Genomic DNA, 17,579 nt, shown 5'->3' with positions numbered 1-17,579 from the left:
GTTTTGCTTGTGAGCAGTTTGAGGTGCAGTTTCCCAGGAACCCCTGCACCCATCTCCTTAACACTTGTCAGGCTTTGTGGCCTCAGCAAGAGCTAGCACCCCTGTACTTTTCACCATTCTGTGGCTTAACACACACACGACATGAGTTTTGCTTTCAGGACTTTGAGGTGCAGTTTCCCAGAAACCCCTGCACCTATCAACTTGAAGCTTGGCAGGCTTCATGCCCTCAGCAGAGGCTACCACCCCTGCAAGTTTCATCTGAATCAGCCAAAAAACAACAAAGTTATAGCTATTTCATGATTCTCCATTATACCCTATGGCCGGATCTCTGAATTAGCTCTAAATCTGTTCCGAATCGATTCGGCCAAATTGAATCGGAAAAGTGATTCAAATCTCTTAATCGAATCGTCCGAATCCAAATAGAATAGTTGCCTGTTTGCACAGGCCTAGTAAGCACCTGGGCAGGCCTGTAGCTGCTTTGAGTTCCAGCCCTCTTCTTTTAGCCAGGACCATTTATCTAAGTTGTAGACTGACCACCCTGTGTTGTTTTGTTCCCCGCCCCTGCAGCCCTTGGAAGAAATCTACTCTGCGGGGGATTCCATCATGATTCGGTTCCACACAGATGACACCATCAACAAGAAAGGCTTTCATGCCCAATATACGAGTACCAAATTTCAGGACGCATTGCACATGAGAAAGTAGTTCCTTAGAAACCGAAGAGTGAGACATCTACCTGTGTTCTTTAAAAAAACCAACAAACAAACTCTTGTGCCCCTGACTTACAGCAGTGTACAGTATTTTTCTGTAATTGATACTAAAAACAGTCTTGAAGGTTTGCCTCTAAAATTATTAGCATGGCCCTCTCTTGCTAACATACCCAGGACCAAAAATTTTCTTCTAATCGTGACTGCCAGGGCAAAGACTTTTTTATATTTTTTGCACAGCTTGCCATTGGGCTGAATGCAGACAGAGATTGAATTGGAAAAAGCCTTAGTCTACTGCATACTCCATCTCCAGATGGCACTTATAAAGTATCGTATGCATTAGCCATCTTAATACATCTATTTGGAAACAGATGGTGTGAATGTCCCCCACAATGAATAGGACTGTCTTAAAGGAACACTGGGCTGCCCGACCTCATCTTTCCAGTCCAAAATACTCTGTGCAATAAGTACAAAACCATACAACTGTGACTCCAGATCCTGGGATTTGTTTGTGTCCTATGTATTTATTGTCTTGGTTATTCTGCACATGTTAAGGTCAGCTGGGGTCACCATCAATCTGCTGACTTATTGGACCATGTTCAACAAGAAGTCTTTAGTGTCTGATGTGTACAAAGAGTCATGGCACATGTGGCAACCAAAGTGCTCTGTACCAATGGCCATGGAAGACTGCTATGGCTGACACTGACTGCTCTGGCATCAACCAGGATAAAAAGTTATAAGGGCATCAACATTCAGCTTCAGGGCATGACTTGCTTGCTAGCCAGAGTTGGGAAGCAGTCTGCTCCACTAAATGGCTCATTGTTCTCTTGCAGTATCCCAATTCCTATTTTTTTATATAAGAATCCCCTGCCATTATTTGCTGGCTAATCTCTATTTATCTAAGATAGTTGTATTGCACAAATTTGTTCCCTTTCTCCTCCCTGGAATCACTGCTTCTTAATTATTCCACTCTTTGTTGAGGTCTCTGTTTCCTTTTCTGTCTGAGGTGTTTTCCAGAGGCTCCCATCACTGACCCATTCTCTCTGTGTGATTCAGTAGTTAGGCTAGCCAGTCAGGTATATTTCTCTATTGAAACACCATGCTTGAGAATTCAAGAATGACTTGGCACTTGGCACTGCTGAAGGCATTTCTCTGAAGGCAGAAAACCTACCAATTAGTTCCCCTAACCTCTGGCTTTGTCAGGTGCATGGATGCTCTGGACTAGCAGACTGAGTCCAGGGCTAGGAGATGAGAACTCAGCTAGCCTATTTCCACCTGACTTGCTTTGTGACATTGGGCAGGTCACTTAACCTCACTGTGTACCTCTTACCCACATCTGCAAATGAGAATTATGATGTTTTAACTTTTTGATTGAAGCCCTGAAGGCTGAAATGCACTATACAAGTGTAAGGTAATTTATGTCCATGGTAGCCACTGAGTTAACCAGCACCAAGCCCACAGGCTTGAAAAATTAACTGGTAGTTCTGCATTTCTTTCAGAGAAAGTAGGAGAACCTAAGCCTTTTAGTAAAGCATTGTAAAGTATTATGCTATAGATTATGAAAGAATTTATTCTGAATGGCATTTCGTTAAGGCACTCATGGGCATTACAAGCTAAAAGCTGTGGTATGTTAGCTTTAATAAAGTATTTATGAGCAAAGGATTAATATGTTTACATAACCAATGTACTGTCTGGCCACAGGGCAATGCCTCATCATCTAGTGGAAACTGTGGTAAGTGTGGAGGACTGGCGTCAAACGTCAAGCATGGAAGTGTTTTCGGAGACAACTTTGTTTCCCAGTGTTTTATAAACAAAACATGGCTCCTCTAAAACTTCTGACCTGAAATAGGTGCCCAAGAATTGTGAATACAAAAAAGAAGCAAATGCATGAAAATATTTTCTTGCTTAAAACAGGAAAAGCAAAAGTAATATATATAAATATATATGCATGTAAAAGACCAGTAGTCTAAGCCTTAATAAGTGTTAGGTGAACAAAACTATGCCATTGATGATAGCTTTACTCCAGGCCATGTGAAACCATGTTACTCTGCATTTGGGGTTTTGGATTTTTTAAGGTCTTTTTTTGTTTCCCTTAACTTTTTTTTATGTGGCCTTCTGCTACAGGCAAAAGTATCTGATCTCACACTGTGTGACAGCAAAGTCTGTTTAAAGTGAGCTCTATTGTAGGATCTGATCTTGTGACACCCTCATTCGGGCAAAACAGCTAGTGGTTTTAATGGTAGCTTTGCATGAATAAGGAAGTCAGGGCCACAAATATAATAGAACTGGTCCTAGCAAAATAGAATGAAAGTCCTGAATTGCACTGCAGGTTGCAATTTGGAACATGCTGACTTGATGGCTGGAGTGAGGATATCTTTCTAGAGGGAAAATCATACATTAAAACATTCCTTTGAACTGAAGCGTTTTCATTACGTGTTATGCCTAGTTTCTAATCTTTCTTGGACATTAGATTGTATATTCTGGGTCATTGCAAACATTTGCAATGTGGTTGGACAAATCTGCTACATTTGTTAGCATTCAAATAGATAGGTGTGTTTCTGTTACAGTGAATTAGCAACTGTTTTACTTTGCACTTCAACCAATGATCTGTTGAAAATTTCTCTTCTGTGCTGACTGGGTTTACACAGTCAATAATCTTAAATGCCTAAAAAGGTTTATTTCTTCCTTATTTTCTTTCTTTTTTTTTTTTTTAAAGGAAAAAGGTCAGATTCTTCAAAATGTATACACATTCTGGTCTTTGTGTAGTTTTAAATTTAATTAAATAAACTAAATTAAAAAAAAGAGGGAACTAATCTGAAATGTACCTGTGCCCAGAATGAACTCTCTAAATTGATTAAAGAATGGATTCAGTTGTACATTGTGTGTGCATGTGTGTGTGCACGTGTGTGTGTATGTGTACGTGCGTGCATGAATGCATTTAACATCTTCTTTGCCAGTGCTTTGAGGGGAAAAAAGATCAGTTTGCACTTAAGTTAATTTCTTAATTTTGGGAGGTACTGAGCTGGTTTTAAAGACTTGGTTCTCAGCCCCTTTGTTGGGGCTGAGAGCTGAAGTTAAGGTAGAAACTGGTGCTGGTTCAACCTGCAGCTTCTCCCTTTTCTACACATTGCAAATAAATGAAAACACAATACCATGTTATACATTCAGTATTAGATTAATCCAATAATGGTCTTAGTCCAGAAATGGCCTTATAGGAAGGGGGAAGCCACATTATCCAAAGCACCAACAGTGGCCATCAATACCAGGTGGCTGAGATGGAGTTAAGGCACCTGCACACAGATCTCTGTTACAGGGAGTAGCGTGATGAACACAAGGCAATCTTTTTAATTCAAATACTTGTTTCCTCACAGGAGATGGCAGGGCAAACAGAAATCAACCTGGGCATATAGAATCATAGAAAAGTAGGGCTGGAAGGGACCTCTAGAGGTCATCCAGTCCAACCCCCTGCCTGGGGCAGAATCACCCCTATCCAAACCATCCCAAGAAAATCCTCGTCTAAATTATTACAAAAACTACATAGGCAACCCTGCCACATAGCCACTGAGCATAGCACCCTAACTGGTCACAGGCAAAGCAAGCGACAATGGTGGCCAGGGTTCTGCTGCTGGAAGGGTTGTTAAAATAAATTTGAGAGATCCAAGGGAAGAGGACCATGTGCCCTGTACAGAGGAAGTGAAACCCCCCAAAGTCTGTAGCATCTGACCATGCCGTAAAATTCCTTCCTAACACTAAATATGGTGATTGGCTTGACCCCTGAGCACAGGGGCAGGATCCTCTAGCCAGGCCTCTGGTTTTTAGTCCCAGCAAGAGCATCGGCACACTCCAGTTAAAATCCCAAGCCTTGGCTGCAGCCAACACCTTATACTTCTGTGGCAGGTGAAAAAAATGCCGTGTATAGCAGCAGGGGGTGGGGAGGGGAATTCCTTTCTGGCCTCATGTAGCAACCAGTAAAGCCCAGATGCCTGGGAAATACCCATAGTATAGTGGTCCTTAGTAAGGCTACTACGTGACTTAAGGCACCAACTTCAGTAATTAAGATGAACCTACTATAAACTAGTAGCCAATTTTACGAACAAGCAAAACAGATTCTTACAATAGACTAACACAATGTTTAGTAGCCAGCATCTACTGTGTATGATCAAGAGTAGTTTTCCACTTGTTTCTGCTTTCATTCATTTTTTACTATGGAAAACTTAATAGAGCAATTCTTCTGTTGCAAAGAACTCAGAAAGACCACAGCAGGGCAGAATGGTTTTGACACCATGGATTCCTATTGAAATCTTTGTGTTTATCTTGTAAATCATCTGGAAGTGTTTGCACATCTAGCAGTGTTAGTATTGGGCAGCTCCCCATTATACACTTAAAAGGATCTTGCAACATGCCAGGATGCCATAGCACCCTGGTCAAGAATCACTGCTGTAGGCACAATGCATGATGTTGAGAGACTACAGTGATAGTCATTAGCAGACTTCATACACCCAAATCCTAACCAGTTGCCACAAGCACATTTGGAGAAGCAGTTTCATGATCCCATATGCCTTTTTGGAACACCTGTTCTTGACTTTGTGGTAGGTGATGAGAGCAATTTCAAGCATGAAGTAGGCAAAAACTGCTAAGCAGAGCTAGCCAGAAAATGCACTTTCAGGGGAAAAATTCAACAAAAGCTAAAGATCTGTATTATGACCAATGCTGAACTGTTTCACTCTGGAAATGCCTCTATGAAGTTTCATGTTCCTATTTTCTTCTGCAAGCCAGGTTTCCAGGTTGAACTCTACCTGCCAAAAGGCTCTGTAGTTGCTCCTTACAGTAAGCAGTCGTGTTGAGGGAGATATAATCTGGCTAGAAGCCCTGTCTCCAAAGGAGAATAATTGTATCATGAGACTGAACTACAGCTTTCATAAGGCACAATGACAGGACAAACAAGTGAAAATGTATCAACTGTTGAGCAGCTGGGTTTTCAGTGAAAAATGATTTTTTATCACAAAAATCAGATACGTTTTGCAGAAAAGTTGCTTAATCAAACCCCAAGTGTTGGTGTTGATGGTAAATGTTCAACTCCTAGTTTGTAACTGCACATTCATTGTCCAATTTTTCAAGGAAGGACTGAAACCACAAATTAGTATGGCACTAAACTTTAAGAAAGATGATTTAAAAAAAAAAAAGCTAGTTCAAAAGAACTCAGAGACAGAATTTAAGGCACGTATCATCATTGGCAGCCACTGGTCTCGGGAGACGATGGAGATTGCATTATTGGTGGGCTACAGGGTACCACCACAGCTTCTTGACTGGCTGAGGAGTCTGGTGCATGGCAAGCAGATCCTCTGACATGTTGTGCATACAAACTTGGTTGAGCTTGTGCTGACATGCCAAGTACCATCTTGTCTGCCTCTGATGCCTCTTCTCTATCTCATCATTGACCCTCTCCACCTTGAAGCCATGTAAGCCCTGCTTCACAGCAGCTTTCCACTCTCAGTGGTCCAAAGCGATTGATTCTCAGCATTGGCTATTGATGCACAGCTCGTGAAGGTTTTTCTTGAAGACATCAACAAAATAGAGTTTGAGGCATCTAAGCTGATGTTTGCCAGTGGCCAGCTCACCATAGAGTACATCCTTGGGGATTCGGCCATCGCTCAAACGATTTTCATGTCCTAAGCGACAGAAGCATCTCTGTCTCAGGAGCATGAACATACTGGGTATCTTGACCCATTCCAGAACAGTGAAGTTGGAGATTTTGTCAAGCCGTATTACGCCCAGGACACAATGGAGACATCAAAGATGGAAACTGTTCGGTGTTCCTTGGCGTAAGGAGTCCATGTTTTGCTGCCGTACAGTAGAATGCTAAGTATACAAGTGCTGTCGATGGACATCTTTGTCAGTATATTGAGTGCTCTGTTTTTCCAAACTTTCTTTTGCAGTTTAGCCATGGTGTTGCTTGCCTTTCTGAAGCAGGCATTAATTTCAGCTTCCAAGCCAAGATTTTGTAAGACAGTGGAGCCCAAGTCAGTGATTTTTTTCAAGCACTTCAAGGCTTTCATAATTTATTCTAACTTCAGGAGGCCAGTCAACTTGTTGACCCATGACTACTGTCTTCTCTAGGCTAATGGTCAGACCAAAATCATCACAAACATGAGCAAAGCAATCCATAAGACTTTGGCATGTATAACCCTTGGAAAAAGGGGTTGTCCACACACGTGGGTGGATCTAGAATTTTGGAAAGGAGAGTGCAGATGGTAAGGTGCATCACATATAAAACAACACATTTTTCTGCAGTTAAAAATAAAATAGAAGCTTTATTAATACCCTGGAGGCCTAGGGCTATGTGGCAGGCCAGTAGGGGGTGTGCCTGTGCTGAACCACCTGCCTCACTGCGCCCAACCACCTTCCAGGCTCCAAGTGCCTCCCTGTGGATGCCTTGCATGTGGATGACCCCCTTCCTGGAGCACACCCACAACTCTGGGAGGTGGTCAGGCGCAGTGAGGCAGGTGGCTCAGCACAGGAGCACCTCCTACTGGCCCACCACATGTGGTGGTAGCTGTGGGATCTGACAAATTCCTGTCTTGAAGGCATAATTTGGGGAAGGGAATAGAGTCACTGAAAACCCTTGAGCAAGCAATCTCTAATTTGGCATCAGGTCAACCGAACAGTATAGGTAGCTAGGATGCCTGATGAATATGACCACATGACTGTAGCCGACTTGAAAGAGGTGATGAAAGAGAGTGCCCTTCCAGTGAGGAAGGACCAAAAGAGAGAAGACCTGATTAAGATCCTGTGTGATAATGACCAGGTCACAAGATCTCCCACATGCCTCCATCCAGAAAACAATGAGGGCCCCCAGGAGGTCACCCACTGAGTGGGGCTTCCAGAGGTACCAGCTGCACCTGGAAGCTAGGAGGCCCAGTGCAAGCATGATCTTGTCCTTGACAAGGGTTTTAATCTCCCTTGGGATAACCTGGCGCCTGCTGCACCCCCCCAAATTGAACACCCCAGTCTTCTCTCACTACAAAGATGGGGATGATTCCGAAGTGTCCCTAAGCAACTTTGAAAGCCAAGCGCACTGATGGAAGTTGGAAAAGGAAGTGTTCATGAAACATATGGCTGCTCTGGTTGAGGGTGACCTGTCCATTATCCTGAACAGCCTGCCCTGAGTCAGCGGAGAACTATGATGCTTGTAGAGAGGCGGTGCATGTAAGGTTTAAGCTAGGTCCAGATTACTTCCGAGAAAAATTCCGTAGTGCCAATCCCCAACCAGGAAAGACCATGAACAAATTTGGGGCCCAGCTATGGGACTCATACCAGAAATGGAAGAAGGGAGCCAAAGCTACCACTGTGGAGGAGGTGGGTATACTTATGGTGCTGGATCAATTCTTTTCCAAATGCCCAAGGGAGATTAAAACCCTTGTCAAGGACAGGGGCCCTAAAACAATCTGCAAAACTACAGAAATTGTGGACCATCTGTTGCTAAATAGACAGGGTGGACTCTAACCCAATGACTGGGATGAGAAACTTCCGCATTTGCTCTTTGCCTAATGGGAGGTACCCCAGGAGTCCACTGGATTTTCGCCATTCGAGTTCATGTTCGGAAGGTGAGTTAGGAGTCCTCTCAACTTGGTGAGAGAGGAATGGGAAGGCAAAATCACTTCCACTAAGACCTCCATGGTAGACTACATGCTCAGCTTTTGTCAGAAGCTAACTGGCATGATGAAGGTGGCACAAGACTCCCTGGCCCAGGCCCAGGCCCAGGAGAAGCAATGTGTCTGGTTTGATGAAAAGGCTTGCTTATGTACCTTTGAACGAGGTGATAAGGTCATGGTTTTCCTGCCACTAAAAACAGACAAGCTGCAACAAGCTTGGGAAGGTCCCCATGTCATCCTGGACAGGCTGGACGATGTGACTTATGTAGCGGCCAGGAGCAGGTCAGACAAAAAGCCTAAAATAGTACACGTGAACATGCTTAAACCATACTTTAAAAGAAGTGATGTGGTATTTTGGATTTCTTCAGCCGAAGGATCACCTGACGACCCAGAGGAGCCGGTCATGTATGGTGACTGGGGTAAAGAGGTGGGAATAGAGGAGATCTGAGTGGCAGATCATCTCCCCTCCCAGGACAGGAACAAGCTGCTCACAGCACTCGAGGGAGACAGCGTTCTCCAACAAACCAGGCAAAACGAACCTGGCAGTACACTCTATAGACATGGGCAGCCATTGCCCTATCCAATCCAGACTATATTCAGTTAATGTGAAGGTGATAAAAAAAATAAAACGTGAGCTCGCAGAGATGAGGGAGTTGGGAGTAATCCAGCCTTCAATGAGTCCCTGGGCCAGCCCAGTGGTACTCGTCCAGAAGCAGGATGGGACCATCAGGTTCTGTGTGGACTACAGGATGCTGAATGCTATTACCACCCCTGATGCTTGCCCTATGCCCAGGATGGACTCTTTGCTTGATTGTCTGGGCCCAGCCAAGGTCATTTCTACTCTTGATCTGTCCAAAGGATTCTGGCAAATGGCACTGGATCCGGACACTGTAGCCAAATCTGCCTTTACCACACCTGTGGGACTATACGAGTTTACAGTTTTACCTTTCAGCGTGCACAATTCTCCCACATCTTTCCAAAGACTGATTAATAACCTGTTTGAGGCCATTTGAGACTGGCTGCCCCCACACACTAAGAAGCAGGTATGAGCCTTCCTTGGTCTGGGTGGATACTACAGGAGGTTTGTCCCTGGATTTGAAGTGACGGCAGCTCCCCTACATGAGCTGACCAAGAAGGGCAGCCCTGATCCAGTGGTCTGGAAGCAGGGGTGTCAGGAAGCATTTGACACCCTAAAGGCAGCCCTGATCAAATGGCAGATTCTGAAGGCACCCATCCATGATAAACTCTTCTATGTAGCCATTGATGCCTCTGACTCAGGACTAGGAGCTGTACTCTTGCAAGAACATGAAGAAACATGACACACTGTGGTTTACTTAAGCCATAAGTTAATCCCTCAGGAGCAGAACCTGTCATCTATTGAGAAGGAGTGTTTGGCAATTGTCTGGGCACTGAAAAAGCTAAGGCCCTATCTGTGGGGGCAGCAGTTTACCATCCTATCTGACTATGCCCCTCTTCAAAGGTTGCAAACCATGCAGAATACCAACGCCGAGCTTCAACTATGGGCCTGGCACCTACAAGAGTTCATCTTCACTGTTGAACACATCAAGGGAAGTCAAAATGTGATAGCGGATGCCCTGTCATGAAAGGATTTCAGGTAGTGGGTCAGATGGGCTCAGGCCTACCTGAGAGGGCTCTGGTGTGGGAGCTCCCCAGTATGCTTTAATGTTCTATGTGTATTGTTATGACTAATTTTATGTGTTGTGTGATTTCTCCTTAGGTGTGAAAAGTAACCCTTCCAGACAAAACACACTTGTAACCACAGCTCTGTGAAGCCATGTGCCTGAGCTTTTAAAAGGAGGGGGAGAGGGGGGAAGGGAAGCGTGGCAGAATGCCATCTCAGTCTCTCCCCAAACTCCGCTATCAAGCTTATGACTCATCTGACAATTTGGTTACCTTGGTCACTGCAGAGGGCAGACACTCCTGCCCCATCTGCTTCAGGTAGCCCTGAGTTGTAACCTGAGCTGGATACATTCCTGAGGGAGGGGGGAACCTGCTCTCTTTGCCTATGTGACTGGCCCCACATACCTGGGTGGGGACTTAAACTCCCTATTGTTCTAAGCAATGTCATCAGGACTGGGAGGGGGGCTAGAGACCCTGCCAGTCTACCCAGCAATCAGTGATGCCTTTCAAATTGGATGGCTGGCAACCAAAAACTTCTGGCCTTCATTGGATCAGATAAATGAGGTCATAAGGTCTATATAAGTTAAAGACTGCCCAGGAGGAGGGGTAGCAGCCATGATGAGGACACTCAGAAAAGCTGAACTATATGAAACTTGCACTCTCTTGAAACTCATGTTCAATGAACTACTTGCCTACAGGGGAATCTCCACCTGCCCCTGGATGATACTCGTGAGTAAGCTACTTGACATATATAGATATATACCTTGCAGTAACTCAGATGCGTGATCAAAGGTTCCCATGCCACCATTTGCTCTCAGCTATTTCTCTGATATTGCTCTACCCTGTATCCTATTCCAAACCTACTCCTTGCAACCAATAAAGTTCTCCTCTGTACCTAGCATGGGAGACTTATTGGGAGAGGGTCTAGATTATGCCTTGGGGTCCCCTTGGTTTGGCTGACTAAGGGACACTGCTATTTGTACTTCAGACTGAGGGAAGCATCCCAAGTTTGTGCAGTTGGTCGAGTACCCCTCAAGGACTACTAGGCCTGTGTTTCCCAAGGGGCACAGGGCCAAAATCAGTCTAGACCTTGGATGGTGGCGGTGTTACCCCCAGGCTTGCGGGTGTGCTCCAGGAAGGGGGTCAGCCAGATGTGAGGCAACCCCAGGGAGGCATTGAGAGCCTGGAAGGTGGTTGGGCACAGTGAGGTGGGTGGCTCAGCACAGGAGCACTCACTACGGGCTCATCACAGGCTGTATTATTCAGTTTAAGATTGAAGTAAAAATAAGTATTACTTAATTGGAATGAGTTAAAAACAATCCTCAGGGCTGTGAAATTGGAGTGTCATTACCAGTAGCACCTAACAGACAACAGAATTGCAGAACAAAGGATAGCTTGATTGATGGAACATCAGGAGCACTAAAAAGGAGAGGATTGTTAATACTGGTGGAAAGAAGAGTTTTGATGGGACCAGGTAGATTATAATGAGCCATGAGCACTGCCTGACTAGAAATGGTGCTGCCTCTGCCAGGCAGTTAGTTTTAAGCTTTGAGTAGACTAGAAATCAAATGAGGGTGAAAGTGCACAAGCGCACCCCCTTAGATCCGCCCCGTCCACACACATTTGTATCACTTTTGTATGGGCATTATTACTCCACTTTGAGAAGCTTATTGCAATTAAGCTTAAATCTGTTCCAAACAGACAAGCTAAACCAAAAACAATCCTGATTATCTAAAACACAGTAGTGCCCAGAAGCCCCATGTCATGGTTCAGGTCCTTGCTGTACTGGGTTTTATATAATGGTCTAGTCCCAGTTTCAAAGAGCTTAGATTCTTGGGGCACTTTCCCACATGATGGGATTTAATCCTCTTTAAATTAAAAAGGTTTATTAAAATTGAAATGATTCGTTTTAATTTGATACGCTGTTGTTTATAGATGACATCCTTTAAATTAAATTAAGCTCAGTGTGCAATTCACAGTAAATTATAGCAGGGGAACATAATTCACCCTGCTGATCTCTTTGTTACTCAATTACAGCATGGGGTGCCGGCAAACCATTAATCCTCTTACCCCCACAAGGCTGTAGCTGCCCACAGGGAGCCCCACACCAAACCACGGTCACCTGCACAGTCATCCCCACCCTCCGCCCCACAATCCACATGGAGCCCCATACCAATACACCTATGAAAGAAAACACACCACATCTGGAAGAATCTTTATAAAGTAAAACATTTATTTTCATTTAATTTTTTTCCCTGTGATATAAAAATATAAATCACAGCGTAAAAGCTTTTACTATAAAAAACACAGTATAAAAATATAAAATACCCTCTTTCTTCCTTATATAAAACATAATAAATAACTACAAATAAATAGGTAAGTAAATAAATAAAAAGCAGAAGCCAAGATACACGAATAACAAACTTTCCCACCACTTGTCCTATTATCTTCTATTATTTCTTATCTTATCTTTTATATTTCTATTCTATTACTGTATTCTATTCTATATTACTCTATTTCTTTTTCTATTCCTATTTCTATTCTATAATCCTTGTACTTTTCAATTGTGTCTAATCTTCTATCTTCATTTGTCTCTACTCTTCAACTATATTTTTTTAATCTCAGCTCTTCTAAGAGTCCTGCAGGGGAAGAAAGATGGGTTTTGGCCCATACTCCCAGAACCATCTTCTTTGCCTACAAGCTACAAAATCTCCCTTGGGAGATTTCTCCAAGCATTATGCCTGTCATTACCTAAATATCAACCATGATGCAGCATAGCCAGGTGGACAGGTCTGGCAGGATGCATTACGGCTGTGCAAAGTTTTGGGTGCTGATTCAATCTGGAGGAGATTTGGCCTGATTCGGTGGCCGAATCTCCAAATCTGAATTGAATCAGGACCAATTAAAAGTTCTGAATTGATTTGAAGCTCTCTGAATCGATTCAGAAAAGTTTTGGAGAGCTTTGGTGATTCGGGCAGTCTCTGACCGCTGAAGCAGGGAGCTAGACCCAGACGCTGAGCTCGTAAGTAGGGGGCTGGAGGAGGGGGAAGGGGACAATGGGGGGATCCCTTCCAGGTCCCATACCTTGCCTACTTCCGCAGCTCCACCCATGGCTTCACTGCCGGGCCCCAGCTCCCAGCCCTTTAATAAAAGGCCCTACTCACTGGCTGCTGCTGGGTGGGAGGGGAGGGGGGGCAATCCCTGCTGTCCCCCACTTCCCCATGCTGCACTGGGGCTCTGTCATGAGTCCCCCAACCCCCCATGGCTGCCCTGCCTTCCCCAGCTCCCGGCCTGTTATGAAAAAAAAGCTCCCCCACCCCCATACTCACCGGCCCCTGCAGCAGCCTCAGGGCTTCTGGGGGCTTGTGCAGAACACGTGGCATGGGGCAGCGGGGATCGCCCCCCCACTGGGCAGGAGCCGGTGAAGCGGGACGTTTTTTTTCCAAAGGAGCTAGGGTAAGCAGGGCAGCCATTGCCGAGGCTGGGAGAGCGGGTGGGGGATGGGCCTATGTGATTAGGCGATTCAGCTGATTCAGCAGCAGCCAAATCTCTGAATCAGATTCAGCCAAATCAATTTGGGACAGTGATTCGAATCACTGAATTGAATCACTGTCCACCGAAATCAGCTGAATCCGAATCCAAAGTGAATACTAGCCACTTTGCACAGGCCTAGGATGCATCTGCTGTGTGTGGGGTTTCTGGAAGGCAATTATAAGAAAGATGCAAGTTACGCCAAAATATTAACACGTCAACATGTGCCCAGGCACATCCCTTCAATTGCAAACCTACCATTTGCTGCACCTGCTGCTGCTGCACCTCTTGGCAGGTGGATCGATAAATTGTTGTGCATGGTTGAGGGGTGTGGGGGGTGGGGGTGGAGGGAGCATCATAAATATAGGCAGCGGTGGATGTATCACTGTATACGACCAGTAAACTGCAAGGGGGGAAGGAGGGGTATGTTGGGTTCTGAACCTTCCTGGGTTTTTTTCCTTTGCAGCTGAACTACATTTCCCAGCAGTCCCTGGCCTTGTGGCTTGGGCTGGTTTCCATGGAGATCCCCGGAGCAGCTGCACTGTGATAGCAGGGCCCTGGGGTTTCTGTGGAGACCAGGCCAGATGCACTGGCAGTGTGTGTGGCTGTGCCCACAACTACGTGTGCCCCCCCCGAAGCCCTCCCCTTAGCACCGGCCTTGCCGTGGCACACAGCATGGCACAGGGCTGCATTACATCCAGGCTGGCATCTTGCAGGGGTGAGAGCGTGGTCTGTACCGGAGCAGAGCCACGATCTGCAGCCTGTATGCCCCAAGCCACGTAGCCCCTCTGCTTGCTCCCTGCCACTGCCAGCCACTACAGCCAATCCTAGGGCTCCAGCACAGTCACCCACTCCTGCATGGTAGCCAGCAGATGTCCTGTGTGATAATCCACCTGTGGGGGTAGAGGGAGTGATCTTTTCTGACACGAAGGGAAATTTTGGCCCCCATTAATCAGCCTTGCTATGGTGTGCACTTATTATGTACTAGCTCTCAGTACAGTCATAACTATGGGTGCTCTTAGAGTTTTAGCAGGTAGCCTCCCACCCTCCGCCCAGCCAAGCCACAGACTCCTGCAGGGTCATACCACCTCTCCTCCCCAGGCAGGGCTCTGGAGCACTTTCATTAACTCTTCACAGCACATCCCCAGCCCAGGTCCATCCAGGGAGGCTAGGCTTGGGGCATTGTGCCAGGCCAGGTGTCAGGCACTGAGTTGTGTGTGTGGGTGGCCCCCCCCTACCCCAGGGCTGTGGCTACAGCACTGTGCCTGGCAGCCTGACAACGATACCCCCTTCCCTACCCTAGGCAGCATCTCCCTTCCCTCCCCCATGTCCCGCTACAGTCCCCAGTGGCAGTCGGCTATTCAGAGTTCAAGTAACCATGAGAAGTTGCAGCTGACCTCTGCCTGCCACTCCACCCCTTCCACCACCTGCTGTCACCACATCCACCTCCCCGCCACTACAGACAATGTACTGAAGAGACAGATAAGTAAGTTTGGTGACATGACTCTGACCCCCAATACCAAGGACGACATTGCTGCAGGAATCAACGCTTTCCTCAGCATGTGAGCAGCATGTTCCCGCCCAGTACTGGGGAAAGGAAAGGGGATGATAAATAAAGTCGTGAATCTTATTGTGCCTATGTGTGTGTTGTGCTGGTGGAAACAAGGGGCCAGGATGGTGCTGTCATGCCATCCCACCCTAATAGTACTCCTAAAACTACTCAGATCTTCATTTAGTGCTGCCATGCCCATTGAGAAAAGAACTGACCTGATATTCATAAAGCCAGTGGCCATGCTTAATGGTCCCACAGGATCACAGAACACCGTTTGTCAGGTTTTCTGTAAAACCAAAGCATGAGTATGTGAGGGAGGAGGGGAGGAATTCAGCCACAGCCCCAAAAAGGGATGTTTTTGTGGAGGGCAGAGGGTAGTAGTGATTCCTCAAGGCCGCTGCTTTTGTGCAGTCTTGGGAGCACTGCTCTAGTAACATATTATCTGCAGTGCAACAGTTGCAATTTTCACTGGTGCCTGCCAATGTTGAGCTCAGAATTACCTGCCATCACCGCCAGGGGCATTCTGGGTAGTCGGACTGAGGATAAGAACCTTTGCCAACCTCAGTGACCCAGACATTGTGACCTATTGACCCAGACACTGGTATCGGGGACCCCCGCCTGACTGTTCCCCCTCCCCCACATCAACCAGGACCACGCATGCCCCTTCCTTGGCACTGGCCCGAGCAGAAGCCTTGAGTCTGGCTGATGTATGACCTGATCAAAGTCCAGGGAGAGAGGTGGTTAACACGGGGCAAAGTAGTTCTGATTCCTGCAGCTGTGGAATCGGAGAACTGAAAGCTAGTTTAAATGGTGAATGAAAGCACTCAAAGCGAAGAAGTGGTTATTAATTTCGTGCCAGTATCGGATTAATGGACAGGCACAAGGGGGCCGGATGCTAGGGTTCCCGAGGTAATCATGATGCACCTGGATTTGACAGAGAGGCAGCATGGATCTGGTAGGCATGCTGGCCACTATCATCCATGGCAGTCCGCTGTCGTCCATGGTGGACAATGTGTGAACAAGCCTGCTTGAATGTTCAGCAGACATGCTTTATGAATAGTGGGTCAGTTATCATAGAATAATAGAAATTAAAGGCTGGAAAGGACCTCGAAAGATCATTGGATCCAACTCCCTTCCTGAGATCAAATGATCCTAGCAAAGTGTCTGTCCAGCCTCCTCTCGAAGACTTCCAAGGTTGGGGCCTGCACCACCTCCTTGGGAAGTCTATTCCAGATTCTGGTCACCTTTACCATAACGAAATTCTTCCTTATATCCAACCTGAAACCATCCTCTAAAAGTCTATGGCCATTGCTCCTTGTCTTCCCCTAGGGCACCCTAGTGAAGAGTTTTTTCTCAAGGCTCCCAATATTCACCCCTTACATACTTATAGACAGCCACCAAATCCCCCCTCAGTCTTCTCTTCCCCAGGCTGAATATTCCCAGATCCCTTATCCCAGGGGCGGGCAATTATTTTGGGTAGAGGGCCGCTTATTGAGTTTTGGCAAGCTATTGAGGGCCACATGACAGGCAGCCCAGGGCAGATAAATATTTTCTAAATTTTTTAGGGGCCCCATGGGCCAGATAGAATGGCCTGGCGGGCCGCATCCAGCCCCTGGGCCGCATTTTGCCCACTCCTGCCTTAGTCTTTCCTTATAAGGTTTTCAGCAATCATGCATGCATGTATTCATTCAATCTACATATCATTCATTCATTCATTCGTATTGTCACTCATTGCCTCACCAGGTATGGAGACGCTGAGCAGGGACTGGTGTCTTGACACATGGGCTATTGGTGGGTAGCCCTCTATTGCACTATTGCAACACTGTCCACAGATTTTGGATGCCAAAAAATGTTAAAAAAAATGCATCCTGAGAAAGTATGCCCACATGCACATTCCTTGATTTTTCAGCTCCATTTGTTATGCTGTTGCTGAAAAAACGCAGACCAGATAGGAAGCCTGTTAATGATGCTGGACAGATAAGATTGTCTGTGCCATCAGCACCTGTGTGGTGTGGTTGTAGGAGATTGCAAGACAGGTATGTCATGTCTGTGGCCGAGTGTCATCCAGACAATGCAGCAGGAGGGATTCATGAGAATGGGAGAGAGAAGGGCAGTCCTTCTCGGCAAGTAGAAAACAATATTGCTTATCTTCAGTGAAAGTAGCTGATTACTACTGTTGCACAAATTGCTGGTTTTGTGCCCCTGGAGGCTTAATCCAAACACCTCAAGGAGGGAGTTACACATTCAGGCTAGGTTTATTATAAGTTTATTGATTGCGCAATCGATCGACAAAGGAGTTAAGTAACCCAAAGCAGAGTTGACATCGGGGTACGGTCCAGGGGTCTTTTATAGCTTACCTAAACAAAGAACCTTGCAACTATTGGTTGTTTTATGATTTTTACAAGCTTCTATTCAAGACGTTACAGTTTTTATGATCATATCTACGTTTTCACAGGATGTTGAAGTTCAAAGATTGCTATGCTCAACTTATTATGGGAT

At 45.8% G+C, this 17,579-nt stretch overlaps 1 protein-coding gene across 3 annotated transcripts in view; it reads left to right on the top strand.

Annotated features, from left to right (window-relative positions):
- The window catches only part of TLL2 (tolloid like 2), a 207,481-nt gene extending 203,901 nt beyond the window's left edge, over positions 1-3,580 (top strand). For all 3 annotated transcript variants that reach the window (XM_059729666.1, XM_014605001.3, XM_059729667.1), the window contains one exon: positions 568-3,580. In XM_059729666.1, the coding sequence (XP_059585649.1) occupies positions 568-702 (135 nt within the window). In that variant the 3' untranslated portion in view covers positions 703-3,580. The remainder of the gene's footprint in view (positions 1-567) is intronic.
- Positions 3,581-17,579: the final 13,999 nt, after the last annotated feature.

This window comes from Alligator mississippiensis, chromosome 6 (genome assembly GCF_030867095.1).
Source record: "Alligator mississippiensis isolate rAllMis1 chromosome 6, rAllMis1, whole genome shotgun sequence".
Classification (NCBI taxonomy): Eukaryota; Metazoa; Chordata; order Crocodylia; family Alligatoridae; genus Alligator; species Alligator mississippiensis.
The sequence above is the reverse complement of the archived record's forward strand: the minus strand, read 5'-3'. Positions and strand labels throughout refer to the sequence as shown.